General features: G+C 61.9%; 1 protein-coding gene across 3 annotated transcripts in view; it reads right to left on the minus strand.

Moving 5' to 3' along the window:
• The window catches only part of TSPAN18 (tetraspanin 18), a 166,182-nt gene that overhangs the window by 4,789 nt on the left and 146,086 nt on the right, over positions 1-15,307 (minus strand). For all 3 annotated transcript variants that reach the window (XM_051852540.3, XM_089309157.1, XM_017346150.4), the window contains 5 exons: positions 13,130-13,202; positions 11,085-11,279; positions 5,630-5,704; positions 4,663-4,761; positions 4,054-4,236 (listed from right to left, as the gene is read on the minus strand). In XM_051852540.3, coding sequence (XP_051708500.1) covers positions 4,054-4,236; positions 4,663-4,761; positions 5,630-5,704; positions 11,085-11,279; positions 13,130-13,192 — 615 coding nt within the window. In that variant the 5' untranslated portion in view covers positions 13,193-13,202. The remainder of the gene's footprint in view (positions 1-4,053; positions 4,237-4,662; positions 4,762-5,629; positions 5,705-11,084; positions 11,280-13,129; positions 13,203-15,307) is intronic.

A 15,307-nucleotide genomic window follows, 5' to 3' on the forward strand; every position in this document is an offset into this window, starting at 1 on the left:
GAAGGCACAGGTGAGGGCTCAGCTACGTGGGTCCCTGCCCCACACATCAGGGAGACCTGGATGGAGTTCCAGGCTCCCGGCTCTGGTCCGACCCAGCCCTGGCTGCCGTGAGCATTTGGGGAGGGAACCAGTGGATGGAAGACCTCTCTCTGCCTTTCAAATAAAGAATTTTTTTTTTTAAAGCACAGGGTCCAGCCCCGTGAGCCCTCCGGCCTCTGTCAGCCTCCCCAGTAGCTGCTCCCTGTGGATGGGACAAGTGCTCCCCAGGGGGCCCTACCATCCCACACCCAGCGTCTCTCCCCCTCCTCACCACCTGCCAGGCTACACAAGGATTTCCGGCTTTCAGTTTCTGCCCTGAGGCAGCACAGCCCATCTTCAAAACTTGGCTTCCATCCCACCTCCTTCGGGCAGCCCTCCAGGATCAGGCGGACCCACTGGGCCCTTTGACTGGATTTCTTTCCCATGCTCTTTTGCTCTCCCAAAGCATCCTGGGACTCAGAAACAGGAGACAGAGAGTGGAGGGGGGAGAGGAGCTGCCCCCGCCCCGACCACGGCCCCACAGGGCCCCAGTCCCTCATACCCTGGCATCTTCCTGTCCACCCCCTGCGCAAGCCATGCTGAGCCGGCACTGTGGCATGGCAGCTGCTTAGAGTGAAGTGTACGGTTAAAGGCGGCGGGGAGGGGTTTCTTTCCAGGCCCCCATTTCATCGGACTGGGGATCAGAATTGTAGGCAGGTCCCCCAGGAAATTTTGAAGGCCTGCAGATAGCAACCAGGGCAGAACGTCACAGCTTCACCTTCAGGTCTGATTTCGCCTGCGCCATCGCTGGGGGCCCAGCCAAAGGCTGTGATGGAGCAGAGCCCTGGGAGGCCCAGGCGCCCTAGGAGCCCACTGCGGCTGGGAGGGGCGCCCGTCTGCCTGTAGACCCGTGTTGCCCCGACCTCAAACCTGTGTGTCAATGGCTTTGTAAAGTAATACGAGGATCTGGACCGAGCAGGGAGTTAGAGGGCGTGGAGCTGGAATTTCTGCACTGTGACTCGATTTCCCCACCTGTCTGACCCGCCACCTTCCCAGGATGCACCTGTGTCTCGTCTGGGGCCATGATGGCCACGTGGAGCTTGAACTCCACCTGGAGGCCATGGAAATCCCATGAAACTCCCACACACTGACTGAGCTGTACCCAGGTCTCACCCCGTCCTCAGGAAAGAGGCGAGAGCATGAGGGATCCTGCTCGGGCCTCCCGTCTCCGGCTCCCTCCTCAGAGGGGCTCTGAGGTCCGCTCATGATACATTTCTCCGTGTGGGGTGGCCCACGCTCACGCGTGAACGTGTGCTCACTCTCCCTCTTGAAGAAATCAATCCTGCTCTCGCACAGGTCCCTTACTTAGGGTGTCTGTCTCTGTGAGGCCAAGGGTGCCGACCAGTAAGGACTAAGACACCCAGGCCCAGAGCAGAATAGCAGAGCTGCTCCGTGGGGGAGGAAAGGGAGATCCTGGGCTCTGTCCTGGGAGGGAGGGGTCCTTCTGGCCTCCTGCCCCTCCCCCCACAGCCCCTGTGTGCCCCCTGCCGGCGGGGACCCGCCCCTCTCCCTCTCCTCCAGCTCACGCTCCAGGCTTGCGAGGGGCCATCAGCTGCTCTGTGCTCCTTGGTGTGCAGATCCTGAGTCGGGGGCGGGTGTCTGAGTACACAGGTGGGTGTCACTGCCCGGTACTTTCTCTCTCTCTCTCTCTCTCTCTCTCTCTCTCTCTGTCTCTCTCTCGGCCTGAGAAGCGGCAGGCTCCTTCCTAAGCACACAGCTGAGCTGGACACGGCTTACCTGGAGGACCGGCAGGTGCGGCCGGCACCTCCGAGCCTGCACCTGTTGCCTGGCACCTGGGACTTCCCTGCTACATTCTCTTGGCAGACTGTAGCACCAACAAACCCCCCAGGCCCCTAGACGGATGCAAGCCCACCAGGAGGGTGAGCGGAGGCTTCCAGGGTACTGAGACACGGTGGGGGGGTGGGGGTGGGGGTGGGGAGGAATGGACAGCCCAGCTGATGCTGCCCTCAGTGAGCGTCCCTCTGGAGGGTGCCGGGTTGGGGCCTCAGATGCTCTTGGCTCTCTCTTAACCTGCACTGCAGCCCCCGGTGGCGGAGGGGTCCACCTGCCTTTTAGCCATGGGAAGGGAGGGAGAGAGGGAGCTGCGGCCCCAGCACTGGCTGGAGCAAGGGGAGCCGGGGTTTGCACTGAGCTGCACCCCCCACCTGTGCTGCTAGGTAGGGAAGGGAGCCGGGCATCGGCAAGGCCGGGTTCTGCCCCCAGCATGGGGGGGGGGCAGGCCCTGGGCTCAGAGCCCATCCTGGATATCGCCTTGCCCCATGACCCCACAAGGTCCAGCCCAGCGCCACCCAGGGAGGCGCGTGGGGGGGACCGTCCCTCCCTGGGCCTGCCGCTGTGGACTGAGCAGGGAGGGACCGCCCCTCCACCCTCCACCCCAGCCCACCCCTCTGACGGGGCGCCCACTGCAACTCAACACTAAGCAGCTCTCACAGCTCCACCCCCACCGACCCATGGGGCACCTCGGCTCGGGTGCTGCAAAGGCACTGCACGCTCGCCCGCTCTCGACACACACGCCCCAAGCCAGGCTCGCCAGCCTCCCAGGACAGAAACCCCAGAGCCCCCATCCCCCACGAGGACCCGGCTCTCCCAGCATTCTCTCTGCAGGCTGCCAGTTGGACTGCAGGGAACAGAGACAGTCCCACGTGGAGGGCGGCTGCAGGGTCATCCTCCCCGAGGGTGAATGCAGAAACAGCCCGTCAAGTGTGGCACAGCCCCGGGCACCATGCAGGTGGCCCCAGAAGTTTCCAGGTCGCAAGCACCCCTAACAGCCGGCGGCAACTCCTTTGTGGTTTGCATCAGATCCTGACCCCTGGCGGCCGCTCTGCTCTGCTCCCACAGAGCTGCCCGTGGCCCTGGCTCCCTCTCTCTGGATGCTCCCAGGGCTCTGTCACTAAACCACAGCCTGGGCGGGGTGGGGGAGGGGAGGTGCTGGCACAGCAGGTCCTCCTCGGGGCGTCACTCAAGGTGTAGGAATCATCTCTCTCTCCCAATTGGTAAGAAGTTGGGGACAGACACGGCTGCAAGGGAGCCAGGGAGGGGCAGCCCGTGCCTGGTGGTTGTAGGGAGTGACCCACAGCCTCTTCCCAAGGCCAAGGGCGTGAGTGGGGTCCGCAGGCCAGGCACTGTCTCTGCTGCAGCACGGGCAATCAGGTTCAGGGCGGGTGCCTGGGCCAAGGCGGCACTGCAGGCAATAATGAAGGCCTACCGCGGCCTCTCCTAGAGACTGGGTGAGGCCCGGCCTGCCCCTCGGGACCAGGGCCGGCCCTGCCCCTACTGGCCTCCCCCTGGAGAGCCTGACCAAGTGAAGGGCCCAGGGCACAACTCAGTCCACCCCTCCCTTCCTCCCTCCCCTTCCACCCAGCCTGGTCTCCCCTGTACCCCTCCTACAGCTGTAGGTTCGGCCGGGGTGGAGGGTGTGGGTGGGAGGACTGGTCAGTGAAGAGGCGCAAGTACAAGGGCTCTCTGCATCTCGCGCAGGCGCACAGGGGACACTGTCGGGGCCTGTTTCCCAGAGGCCACACACGCAGGAAGGGGGGGGGTCTCTCCAAGGAGGAGAAGTCCTTGGGGTATGAGAGGCAGGGAGTCTGGAAGCATCCGCGACCTTGGAGGCTCAGGTCAGAGAGACCTTGTCCCTTGGCATGAGTGGGATGCATATGTGAGCTCCTTCAAAACGCAGTGCATGGCTGAGGAGGGGCCCCCACTGGGTACGTCGGGGGCTCCCCTCAACCTGTGCTGCAGAATCTCACCGAACCATAACCCTGCCCAGTGCCCCCTGCAGCCCTGGGCCACCTGCCACCCCGCCTTCTCCTCTGGAGTTGGGTCTCAGGGCAAGGACGGAGCCTCTGTCTGCTCCCACCAAGGTGCAGGAGCCCCAGATCCCCACGACACCTCCACGGGAGTGCAGGGGTGCCCCTCCCCGCCCCAGCCCTGGCCACCCCGGCCCCGGCCTGGCACCTGCTTGTTGAGAAACGGGCTCCTTCCCAGAAGGCACTCCTCCCTGCTCAGCAGGACCCCGGCCCGCGCCTGGGGCTCTCTCCGGCAGCAGGCCTCTGGCACCTCTTCACTGTCCAGGGCCAGGAGTCGAAAAACAGATGCAACCTTGAAGTCCTCGGGGCCGTTGACCCCACAGCAACCAAACTAGGAGGAGAGCAGAGAGAAGACGCAGGTGTAGGGGGTGGGGCACGACCAGCCCCTCCAAAGGAGTGGGGTCGGAAGACCACTGGTGGAAGCCGGCTCCATCTGCCCTTCCTGTGTGACCCTGGGGAAGTCGCTCAGCTTCTCTGAAGCAGAGGTGGTGGGGGTACTTAGTACCTGCTCAGTGAACAGTTGCTAGGTTACCATCACTTGAAAACCCTAGTGAGGGCAACCAAACAGGATGCACCCCAAGTTCAAATTGCAATCCACCCGCAGGGCTGCCTGGGAGGCCGTGTGAGTACTGATTTCTAAGACCAGGCCTGGGCTGGGTGGAGGAGTGCTCTGATCGATTGTTGATGTCTGGCCCGGGCCGGAGCAGGTGGCTAGAGTGTGCTGCCACAGGCATTGCAGCTCTGAGCGGTCACTCACCGTGATCATGACCGAGTTCCAGGTGGCGGAGAAGACGTCCGTGTCATTGTTGCCCTGGTAGTGCTTGGTGAGCTCCTTGGTGAAGAACTCCCGGGTGAGCTGGTGGCAGAGGGCAGGCGGCTGAGATGCGGCAGCTTGGTGCAGCCCCAGCCTGTGTGCCAGTCATCTGTCTGCTGGGGCTGGGGAGGGGGAGCGCCCCCTTGGGGAGATCCGAGGCCAGGGCTCCCCGGTATCCTCTCTGTACCCTGCAGCTCTTCTCAGCGGGAGGGTGTGGGGGCTTCTCCAGGGTGGGGGGCTTGCCCCCACCTGGTCCCTTCCATCCTGACTTGTTCCTCGGACACAGCCAGGCAGGCGCTTCCACCCAGTCCCAGCCTGGCCTTTGTACAGCCATGGTTCCCAGACATCTTGGTAAGACGCTGCCTCTCTCAAAGCATTCTCCCAAGGTCTGGCCACCCTTTGCCCCGCTGCCCGGGGCACCCTTCTCTGCCCACAGCCGCCGCCGTGCCCCTCTGCCCCAAGGCCAGCTGTGCCTGCTGCTCCTCTGCCCCTCTGTCCCCTGTTCTGCTCCAGGCTTTGACTGTGGGGCTGGGCTCCTGTCCACTCCGGGGAGGGAGTTAACTCGGAGGGGTTGGGGCCTCTGGCATGGGGATGGGGGGCTGCGGGATGGGGCACCTGCACGCGTCCTAGGGTTCGGGCACAGCTCCCTCTGGGCAAGGTGTGGGGCTGCACTCTCAGACGCAGGGCAGATCGCAAGGGCCTCCTGTCTCTGGAACCTTCTGGAATAGCCCTTGCAGAAAGGGGCTCCCTGGGGATCTTGCTGGCTGCGCTGTGGGTCAGGATTTGGGCTGGAAGCGCTGCGTGAGGGAGGCTGCCAGCCCTGAGATGCTGTAGGAGGGGCGGGGTTTCTCAGAAAGGCCACGGGGTGGCAGCAGAGAGCAGGGCCTGGGGCCCGGGACCTGGTACCTACATTTTCCCTGAAGATGAAGGCCAGGATGGCTGCTGAGAGCTCCGCCAGGAAGATGATGAGGATGAACAGAAAGAACTGCGAAGAGAGGGAGGCGGGTTCCTGAGGCTGGCGGCTGGGTATCGCTCCTCCCTCTGTCCCACTGTTGATGGCCCCAGCTTTGTAAGACTAAGACACCCCGCAGCCACCACTTAGGTGTTTTTCATAAAAGTCACACCAATGACCCATCCTTGGAGGCCACAAGGTTGCCATCAGGACATGGAGAAAGTAAACAAATGACATAGCTTCCATGCAAAGGAACCCCCTTAGAAAGACAACTTTGTGCAGTGCACGGTCTGAACCACTGGACCAGGCAGCCCCAGAGGGAGATGGCTGGTGAGCCCGAGATGTGGGGACCCTGAGTTCTAGGGGGTCCCCAGCCCACCAGCCCTGGTGGGAAGTGGGGAGTTCCTGTTTGTCCTCAGCAGAGATGAAGGAGAGAGACTGAGGAGCAGACACAGTGCCGGTGCGGACCGGAGAGCCGGGAGCTTGGTGTCCTGCTGTCTTCTCCGCACTTCTGGTTGTCCCCCAAGTTAACCATGGAGCCTCGCACACCAAGACCCCCACTTCTGCCAGGAAGGCCCCTCCCCACCTCGCCCATCCATGCCTCGGTTTTCTAGGCCAGGTGAAGCCCAGGTCTCTGCTGCGAGAAGCCTTCCCCGACTCCCCTAGGACCTCTGGGGTCCCCCACGTCACAGAGGCACTTCCCCCCAGCCAGACACAGGGACCAAGACCCAGCATGCAGCACTCCCCAAGCCCCCTGGCCGTCAGAGGAATGAATGCACGGTGAGCCAACAGCCCGCCGAGAGAACCTCGCAGGAGGAAGACGAAGTGGCTGTGCTGTCCTGATTACTTCCTGTTGTGAGCTCCTGGGTGCCCCTGCAGGCACCGACCTCCGGTTCGCCAGCTGCCCTGGCCCTGCTGCCGGGGCGGAGTGGAGGGATGGGAAGGACCTCCTGCAGGTGCACAGGGAGAGGTGCTGCCGGCTCAGGAGCAGCCACTCGGAGCCACTTCCTCACACCCACCCCTGAGCACCGCTGCCATCGCCTGGAGGAGTCTGTCCCGACCAGATGGGGCTCTGTCACTTCCCCCCTCCCTGGGGAGCCCCGGCCACGCCCCCATGGGTTCCCCAGGGTTCTTCAAATCCCTTGGTCTGCTTTTGGGGAGAGAGGCTCAGGACGGATCAGAACCATGTCTGTCTTGGAGATGGACATGAAGCATCTCCTGGGCCTGGCAGAGACGGCCAAGGCCAAGGCCAAACCCTTGGTGGGTGCAGCCCCTTGGCCAGTGATGGATGCTCATCCAGCTCCGGCTCCGGAAGACCTACACTATCTGCCCCACACCCCCACGCTGCGGCCACTGCCGGAACCTTGGCAGTGATCTCCCTCCGTGGGGGGTGCACCCGAGCTGGCCGTGGCATGGACGTGGGCGGTACCCCTCCATGGGTGGGGTGAGATCCAGGGTGACTGGGTGCAGAGCTCCGCCTAAAGCCGGCGGGCGCAGGTGGTTCACACAGCTGCGGCCAGTGGAGAGGGAGCTCCGTGTATCCCAAGACAGATGCCAGCGAGCGCGTCCTTGGCAGAACCAGCAGCCTCCACCACCGCGGAGCCCTGCTGATCCAGACCTGGGGACCCTTCCAGCAGCCTGGTGGGGCAGGGCTCTTGGCATCTTTCCCTGATGGGGACTGGCACCCCAAGGAGCTGGCACCGCTGGTGGGCACACACCAGGGACTGAGACACGGGCTCCGTGAGTCAGGATAGCCTCTTGATAGCATGTTCTCCTGGAAGCCCCAGAAATGCAGGCTAGAGGCCAGCAGCGATTCCGAGGAGTTAGGGAGCAGGTACCCCAAAGCCAGGCTCTTCCCTCCCCTCTGAGTGCCGCCTTCTCTCTGGCCCTCCGTCCCGGGGCTATTCTTGGAGCACCTGCTCCAGGCCAGGTCCTGTAGGTGGTGCTGCTGCGTGCACTCGTACACACACGCACACACACACCAGTGGCCAGCTGCACGGAGCCAGGGGGCATCGGGATGAGATGAATGAATGAGCACCCTACATCACCGCCTCCCTGGAGGAGGCAGCCACGTGGGCAGGGGCTCCCGGGGCACAGCGACTGAGAGGTGTGTGCGAGGGGACATCCGGTGAGCAAGCATGCATGCTGCCTACAGAGGTGACAACGCCACCTCCACCACCTTGTCCCCCACCCCGGCCACCCACTTCACAGCGCCTGGGCTGGCCACTCGGCAGAGGGGCAGACGCCGTGGTTTGGCCCACTCATGGGCGTTTCTAGGCTTTTCTGGTGCACACGCCTCCAGCAGTGGCTGCTTCCCGGGCTCCCAAGCAGACACACTTCGTGCCCACCCCAGTTCCCTCGTGTCCTCTGGAGGCACGCATCTCAGGGCGGTGTCACGGCACAGTGGGCGCTGGTTCGGGGCCTCACTTCCTCGGCTTCCGGTCCAGGTCCCTGCTCATGCATCCTGGGATGCGGCGGAAGACAGCCCGTGTGCCTGGCCCCTGCCACTCACACGGCAGACCTGGCGGACGTTCTGGGCTTCCGGCTTTGGCCTGGCCCAGCTCTGGCTGTGGCAAGCATTTGGGGCGTGAGTTAGCAGATGGAAGATGCTCTCTATCATTCTGCCTTTCAAGTAGATGGAAATAAATCAATAAACATTTGCAAACTGCATTCAGTTCTAAATTTTGGCCATCTTCCTTTCCAATTTAGCATATCTTTGTTATATTTTAAAAATTCGGACATCTAAATAAATTGGAGGCAAAACACCCTTGAAATACTCAAAGAGAAGCCAACAGGAAAAAGGTGCCATGGAAACTCACACACAGGCTGATCCTGCCACACCGCCCACGAGTGCTGTGGAACCCAGCCACGGGGCCAAGTTTGGAAACGTGTGTTTACATACGCTGATCAGCAGGGGGTTTGGTCATTAGGTCGACTATCCCTGGCCCCAACTGTCCCCAGCCCTGGCTGTCCCAGCCCCTGACTGTCCCTGGCCCTGACTGTCCCTGGCCCCAACTGGCCCAGGGCCCAGGGGTTTGCAGCCTTGGAGCAGATGATGGCTAATGACACACTCCCTCCTTTTGTCTCCCTCTCTCAGGCCCGCTCAATGCACCTGCGTGCCCTCCCGGCCAGTGGAAGGGGCAGTCACTGGCTTCTAGAAGAACCCAGAGCTCACCAGGGGACCCGCCCCACACCCTTCTCCTGATGGGTTCAGGTTGTCTCACGTTCTAAGTCTTGCATCTTTTTGGAAGCCTTCTAGAAGCTGTGTGCCTTCCCCAGAGACGCGTGCTCCCCACCCCATGAGCATGGACACACACACAGCACATATGCAACCAACTCACATAGAACACACACACACCACACATCCACAGTCATATGCATACCCCCAGCACAGACATGCGTGCATCCACACAGGGTGCACATGTGATGCAGCACACACATGCGTACACACCAGCGTGCACACGCACACCACAACAGAACATTCTCCACGTGATTTTAGGCGGATTTTGGTCAGTCTGGGGCTCAGAGCCTCTCCATCTGGGAGCCCCTCTGTCTGGGAGACAGGAGACCAGGATCCCAGTGTCCCCTGCTTCTGACCCGCACTGGGACCTCAGGCCAGCCTGTGCTGGGTCTCAGAGAGGGGAGGGGAAGGAGCGATGGGCAGAGGCAAGGAACGGGGCGGGAGTGGATCCCGCGAGATCCGGGGTGGTGGTGGGGAGACAGGGAGGCCGCAGAGACGGAACAGAAGGCAGCCACCCAGAAGAGGGACAAAGGGAGGAGTGGGGGGAGATGGAAAGGCCCGGCCCGTAGCCAGGTCCCACCTCTCCCGCGAGGGCAGTGCCGGTGCTGGGCCTGGGTCTGGCGGCCTCCTGCATGTGCACTGGGAGGGACGCCGTCCTCAGCCAGCTGGCGGCCTCACAGCCAGCCACTTAGCTGGAGCGGTCTCTCGCTGCAGCCCAGGCCCCTGCCTGCTCCCTGCCAACAGCGCCAGCCTGGCTTCCTGTCTCAGCTTCAGCGCTGAGCTCATTAACAATGAATGAGCCCCCAGGGGCCGAGGTGAGGAGGGGGAAAGGGCCGTTTGCTGTGTGTCCTGGGACTCATATCCCAGTTCCTTGCTGAAGTCCTGCTCCCTAGCCAAGATGCTTCTGTGCCTGAGCCGACCTTGATAGAGAAGCTTCCACCAGGGGGCGCTCACGCCTTCCCTTTGTCTCCAGATGAAAAGTTTGCCTTGTTGATGTAGAGAGGCCACTCATCTCACAGCTGATTTCACTCCCTCTCCGGATGTGCAGCTGGGACAGGAGCGGGGCCCGTGCCGTGTGCTCTCATCTAGGCCACATCACATCTCTGCTTCCCTGCTTGTCCACACCACCTGGCAAGATGTCCCGCTCACCAGCCTGGGGTTCCCCCACACTGCACACTCCGCACCGCTCCCCCCACAACTCCCGCCCTGAGGAGTGGGACCCAGCCACACACATCCTTCTCTGTAGCAAGGCTAGAGCAGGACCAGAACCTGGAGAGCCCCCCCTGAGCCCTTCAGGGAGGAGCCGTGCCACCCCTCCAGGCCAAGAAAACAAGCAAAGGCCCAAAGCACCAGAGTGCATGGGAGTCCAGGGAACCAGAACAGCCAGGGTTTGTCTCATGTGTCCCTAAACTGCAGCTGAGCTGGCCGGGCCCCTCGCCGACAGGCTCAGAGAGGTCAAGAAACTAGCCTGGAGCCACAGAGCCAGGCCACGGGCAGGTGCATGCTTAGACATAAGCCGGCCGCCACTGCTAACTGCTCCCCATGGTCTCGGCTGCCTGCCCGCCTCGCCCAGCCACCCGTGCACTCCTCTCTGTTTTGGAACTGGATAGCTGAGAGCTGGCGCTTCATCCAGTAGCAGCCCGAGTTCCGTCGTGAAGCAGGGAGGGATGATCATTTCGGAGGGCAAGCATCAGGGCCAAGGTCAACGGCTCAGAAGCCGGGCTGTCACACCTGGAGGCCAAGGCCAGTCTGCAGGCTCTGGAAGCTGGGGCCCCCGAAGGCACGAGGCCGAGGTCGGAGCTTCCTGCTCCTGGAGGGCAGCGACAGTGGCTCCCACCTCCGGGCAAATCTCTGGTGGGCGGACCCATGCTGTGCCCCCAGCTTGACTTGCGGGAGGAAGTCAGGTGCACTGGGACGCGGGAGGAGCTGCTGCTGCCGCAGGACCTCAGCTCCCGTGCCCTGTGCCGTGGACTTCCCATGGGGGCTCTGGGCTGCCCATGCTGGCTTCAGGGGGCCCTACTGCTGCCCACAGCCCCAAGTTTGGGACAAGCTGGTCAATTTCTGCATGCGAGCCAGGAGAGGCCCGCGGGTCAGCAGCCCCAGCCTCCCACCCGCAGGCGTGTGTGTGTGTGTGTGTGTGTGTGTGTGTGTCTGTGGGGGATGGGTACTCACGAACAGAAGCAGACACTTGTTCTCGCGCACGGCCCCACAGCAGCCCAGGAAGCCGAGCAGGAAGAGCAGGCCCCCCATGGCCAGGAGGATGTAGGCGCCCGTGACGAGCAGCGGGGTGGCGGCCACGATCTCCCGGAAGCCCGTGGGGTCCACCATGACCCAGATGCCGACGCCCAGCAGGCAGGCCCCGCCCAGCTGCTCCCAGGCCAGCCGTGGGGGAAGAAAGGAGAAAGAGCACACACAGGAGAGTCAGACACTCCTTTTGCAATGTCAGTCAATGTCCCAGCAGCGGTACCCGGATCTTAGACGCCACCCGTACCCTCCAAGTGCAATATGTGAGCCACGCCCTGCTTTGGCTGCAGGAGAGCATCTCAGGATCACCAGGGCCTCCAATTGCACACTGAGGCCCAGAGAGGGCTCCCAGCTGGCTGGAGGTCACACAGCAAGGGACCAGGGAGCCCCAGGAACAGGTGGCTTAATCCACAGAAGAGGCTGGGCTCCTTCTCAGCTGTGGGATCTTAGCTAAGTGGCTTAACCTCTCTGAGCCTTAGCGGCCTCGTGTTTTAAAGGAAGAGTCTGGCTGGCACTTTGCAAAGGACGAACGCACAGAAGGCACAGGGATGTCTGTAGTGGATTTCAGTCCAGCCCCATTCTAGGTTTCATGGGCACAGACAAGGATGGGAAGTGGTTCTGTTGTGCAGGAGCCAAAGTTCCGCCCCCAGGGGGTCTGAGCCTTGGGCGACTTGGGGCAGGGGTGGGGCGAGAAGGGCAGACGACAAGAGCAGCCAATGACTGGCCAAGGCTGTCGTTACCCCTCTCCCCTGGCCCTGCAAAATCTTTCTCCTTCCCCCCGCCCTAATAAAACCTACTCTTCCTCATTGCTGGGAGAGGTCTGGGGGCTCGGGCACACAGGAAGCTGGCCCAGGGCTGCTGGGGCTGGAGGCGGGGTGGGCTTGCCTGGGTCCCCCCCACGTGGCAAGTGCAGGCCTTGGGCATGGAGTTCAAGTCTGCAGGGCTCCTGGCTCTTCAGGGTGGTGAGGCTGGGGGAGAACCTGCGGGAGGGACTGGGTTGTCTACTTCCGGGGCAGGCGCTTGGCACAGCTGTTAAGACTCCACTCAGAATGTCTGCGTCCCACAGGCGCACCCGTGGGTCCCGCCCCAGCTCTGCTCTGATCCCAGTTTCCTGCGGATGCACACCCTAGGAGGCTGCAGGGATGGCTAAGCACTTGGGTCCCTGCCAGCCACATGGGAGACCCGGATGGACGCCAGCCTGGTCCAGCCCCAGCTGTCTGTGGGCATTTGGGGGAGTGGACCAGTGGATGGGCGCAGAGAGAGTCTTGGCTAGAGGGGGACCTCTCTCCCCTAGGCCTGGCCCTGGGGAGGCTCAGTGCGCCGGATAGCACAGGTCTCAGTTGCACTAAGCCGGGAACGCGCTTCTGTCCCTAGGACAGGCCGCCATGCCTGAGCAGAACCTTCCAGAATGTTCTGGACCCCCTGAGCGCTCACAGCCGCTGACCCCTCCCACGCTGGAGAGGGGCTCAGCTCTGCTGGCCCCCACCTGCCAGGCACGTGGTGACCCTCCCTTGCGCCATCTTCAGAGAGCCTGCTGAGGTCAGCCACTGGGAGAGGAGACAGGGGTTCTGAGAAGCTAAGCGTGCGCCACGTCACGCTGCTGGTGCAATGGCCTTGGCCAAGCCTGCACAGCCTCCTGATCAAGTCAGTGGCCTCCCCGCCCAGCTCCTGCAGCTCTGATGGGGAGAAGGTTGGGGTCCCCTCTCGGTGCCCTCTGATGGCCCCCATCCCCTTCTCTCCTCCTCCCTACCGGGGGTCAGCTCCCAAGCACCAGGACCTAAGCTCACTCAGGACTGCTACCCCCGCATCCCCACCCCCACCCCTGCCTAAGCCAGACTCCGTGTAAAACTCTCCGGTGATGACACGGGTGAGCGCTGCGGGGCTGTGGCTCCACCCCTCTCCTGAAAGCTCCGCCTCCCACCCACCCCCTACCTCAGCCCAGCAGGGGCCCGGGGAAACCCAGGAAGACTTACAAATATGAAGAAGTTAAACACAAACATCAGGTATTTCATGCAGTTCAGACAGTCGCCCTCCATGGTGATCGGCCTAGGAAATACAAAGCCGCCTCAGTGCCCCCACACTGGGGCCCCCGCCCAGGAATAAAACCCCACGCCCTCCCCAGAGGGACCCCAAGGCCAGCCCTGCCCTGGCAGCTGGAGGAGGAGGAGGAGGGAGGCAGAGAATCCGGCTGGGGTTGGCAGCAGGGAGCAGGCTGGAGTCAGCCTGCTGTGGTCCAAGCCCCAGCTCTACCACTCATGTGCTGTGTGACCCTGGGCAAATTACTCCACCTCTCTGGGTCTTAACCCCCACCCCCAACTTGAAAATGGAGATTAAAGCCAGAGCCTCACGTGATCAGTGGTTAGCGCAGGCGTGAGTCTTCCATCGGGATAAGCAAAAACACAGGCTCAGAGCCTTGGGGGCTTGCTGAGGTCCCCAAGCCTGGATCGGAACCCAGGTCCTGTGCTCTGTGCAAGCACACACCCTCCAGCCACAGGACGGGAGGGCAGCCCTGGGTGCCAGCGAGGAGGGAGCAGCCAGGAAAGTGGACACAGGCCCCTCCCAGGGCTCCAAGCCCTGCGTCTTAGGCTCCAGCCGGAGCCCTCCGTGTCCCTCCCTAGACGGATGCCCGTAGGGGCAAGGCATGGAACACCGTGCTGTCCAGCCAGCTGTAACTGGGCAAGCCTCGGCGTGCCTGGCCCAGCTGTGTCGGCTCCCTCGTTTTGTTTGTAATCGACACTCAGTATTCCCACATCTTCTTTATCGCTGCTCTGGGGAGAGACTGGGGGCCAGGATTAGAGGTCCATGCGACAGAAGGACCATGACACACCTGTGTCCCATGGGAGTTGGGGTGGGGGTGGCGCAGACCCCAAGTCCATCCTGGGTTCCTCCTCGGGTGCTCCCTGCAGGTGGCATGAGCCTTTACGGCAGGACTTGGTGCAAAGCATTCTGAGAGTGTGTTGGGCGTGGGTGGATGTGGGGAGATGCTGCCTGGTTGCCTTGTGCAGCGCCTAGGTTCTCCCCTGGGACGTGGCTGGACTCAGTTCCAACCCGCCACAGAGGCAGGTGGCTGAGTGTGTGAGGTTTATTACTAATGCCATCACAAGTACTCTTTTAATATCCTGAGCAGTATTATAGTATTAGGAACATTAAACATCACCCTGTACCCCATACCTGTGTACAACTAGTCCTTAAAATAAAACCAATAGGGGCTGGCGCTGTGGCGCAGTGGGTTAAAGCCACTGCCTGCAGTGCCCGCGGCCCATATGGACACCGGTTTGAGTTCTGGCTGTTCCACTTCTGATCCAGCTCTCTGCTATGGTCTGGAAAAGCAGTGGAAGATGGCCCAAGTGCTTGGGCCCCTGCACATGTGTGGGAGACCTGGAAGAAGCTCCTGGCTCCTGGCTTCGGATTGGTGTAGCTCCAGCTGTTGTGGCCATCTGGGGAATGAACCAACGGAATGGAAGACTTCTCTCTCTCTCTCTCTCTCTCTCTCTCTGTAACTCTTTCTTTTCTTCTTTCTCTCTCTCTCTCTTTCTTTCTTTTTACAGGCAGAGTAGACAGTGAGAGAGAGAGAGACAGAGAGAAAGGTCTTCCTTCTCCATTGGTTCACCCACAATGGCCGCTGTGACTGGCATGCTGCAGCTGGCACACCACGCTGATCCGAAGCCAGGAGCCAGGTGCTTCTCCTGGTCTCCCATGTGGGTGCAGGGCTCAAGGACTTGGGCCATCCTCCACTGCACTCCCGGGCCACAGCAGAGAGCTGGACTGAAAGAGGAGCAATCGGGACAGAGTCCGGTGCCCCGACCAGGACTAGAACCTGGGTTGCCAGTGCTGCAGGCAGAGGATTAGCCTAGTGAGCCGCGGCACCGGCCAAGTAACTCTGTCTTTCAAAGAAATAAAATAATTTATTAAAAAAATATGGCTAGATGTGGCACCATGGGTTAAGCTGCACTTGCAACACCAAAACCCCATACTGGAACACTGGTTTGAGTCCCGGCTGCTCTGCTTCTGATCCGGCTCCCTGCTGAAATGCCTTAGAAAGCATCCTTGGGCCCCTGCCACCCACGAGGGAGACCAGGATGGAGTTCCTGGCTCCTGGCTTCAGCCCGGCCCAGCCCTGACTATTTCAGGCATTTGGGGAGTGAACCAGC

Source organism: Oryctolagus cuniculus, chromosome 1 (genome assembly GCF_051225735.1).
Source record: "Oryctolagus cuniculus isolate XC-2025 breed Fujian yellow rabbit chromosome 1, ASM5122573v1, whole genome shotgun sequence".
Classification (NCBI taxonomy): domain Eukaryota; kingdom Metazoa; phylum Chordata; class Mammalia; order Lagomorpha; family Leporidae; genus Oryctolagus; species Oryctolagus cuniculus.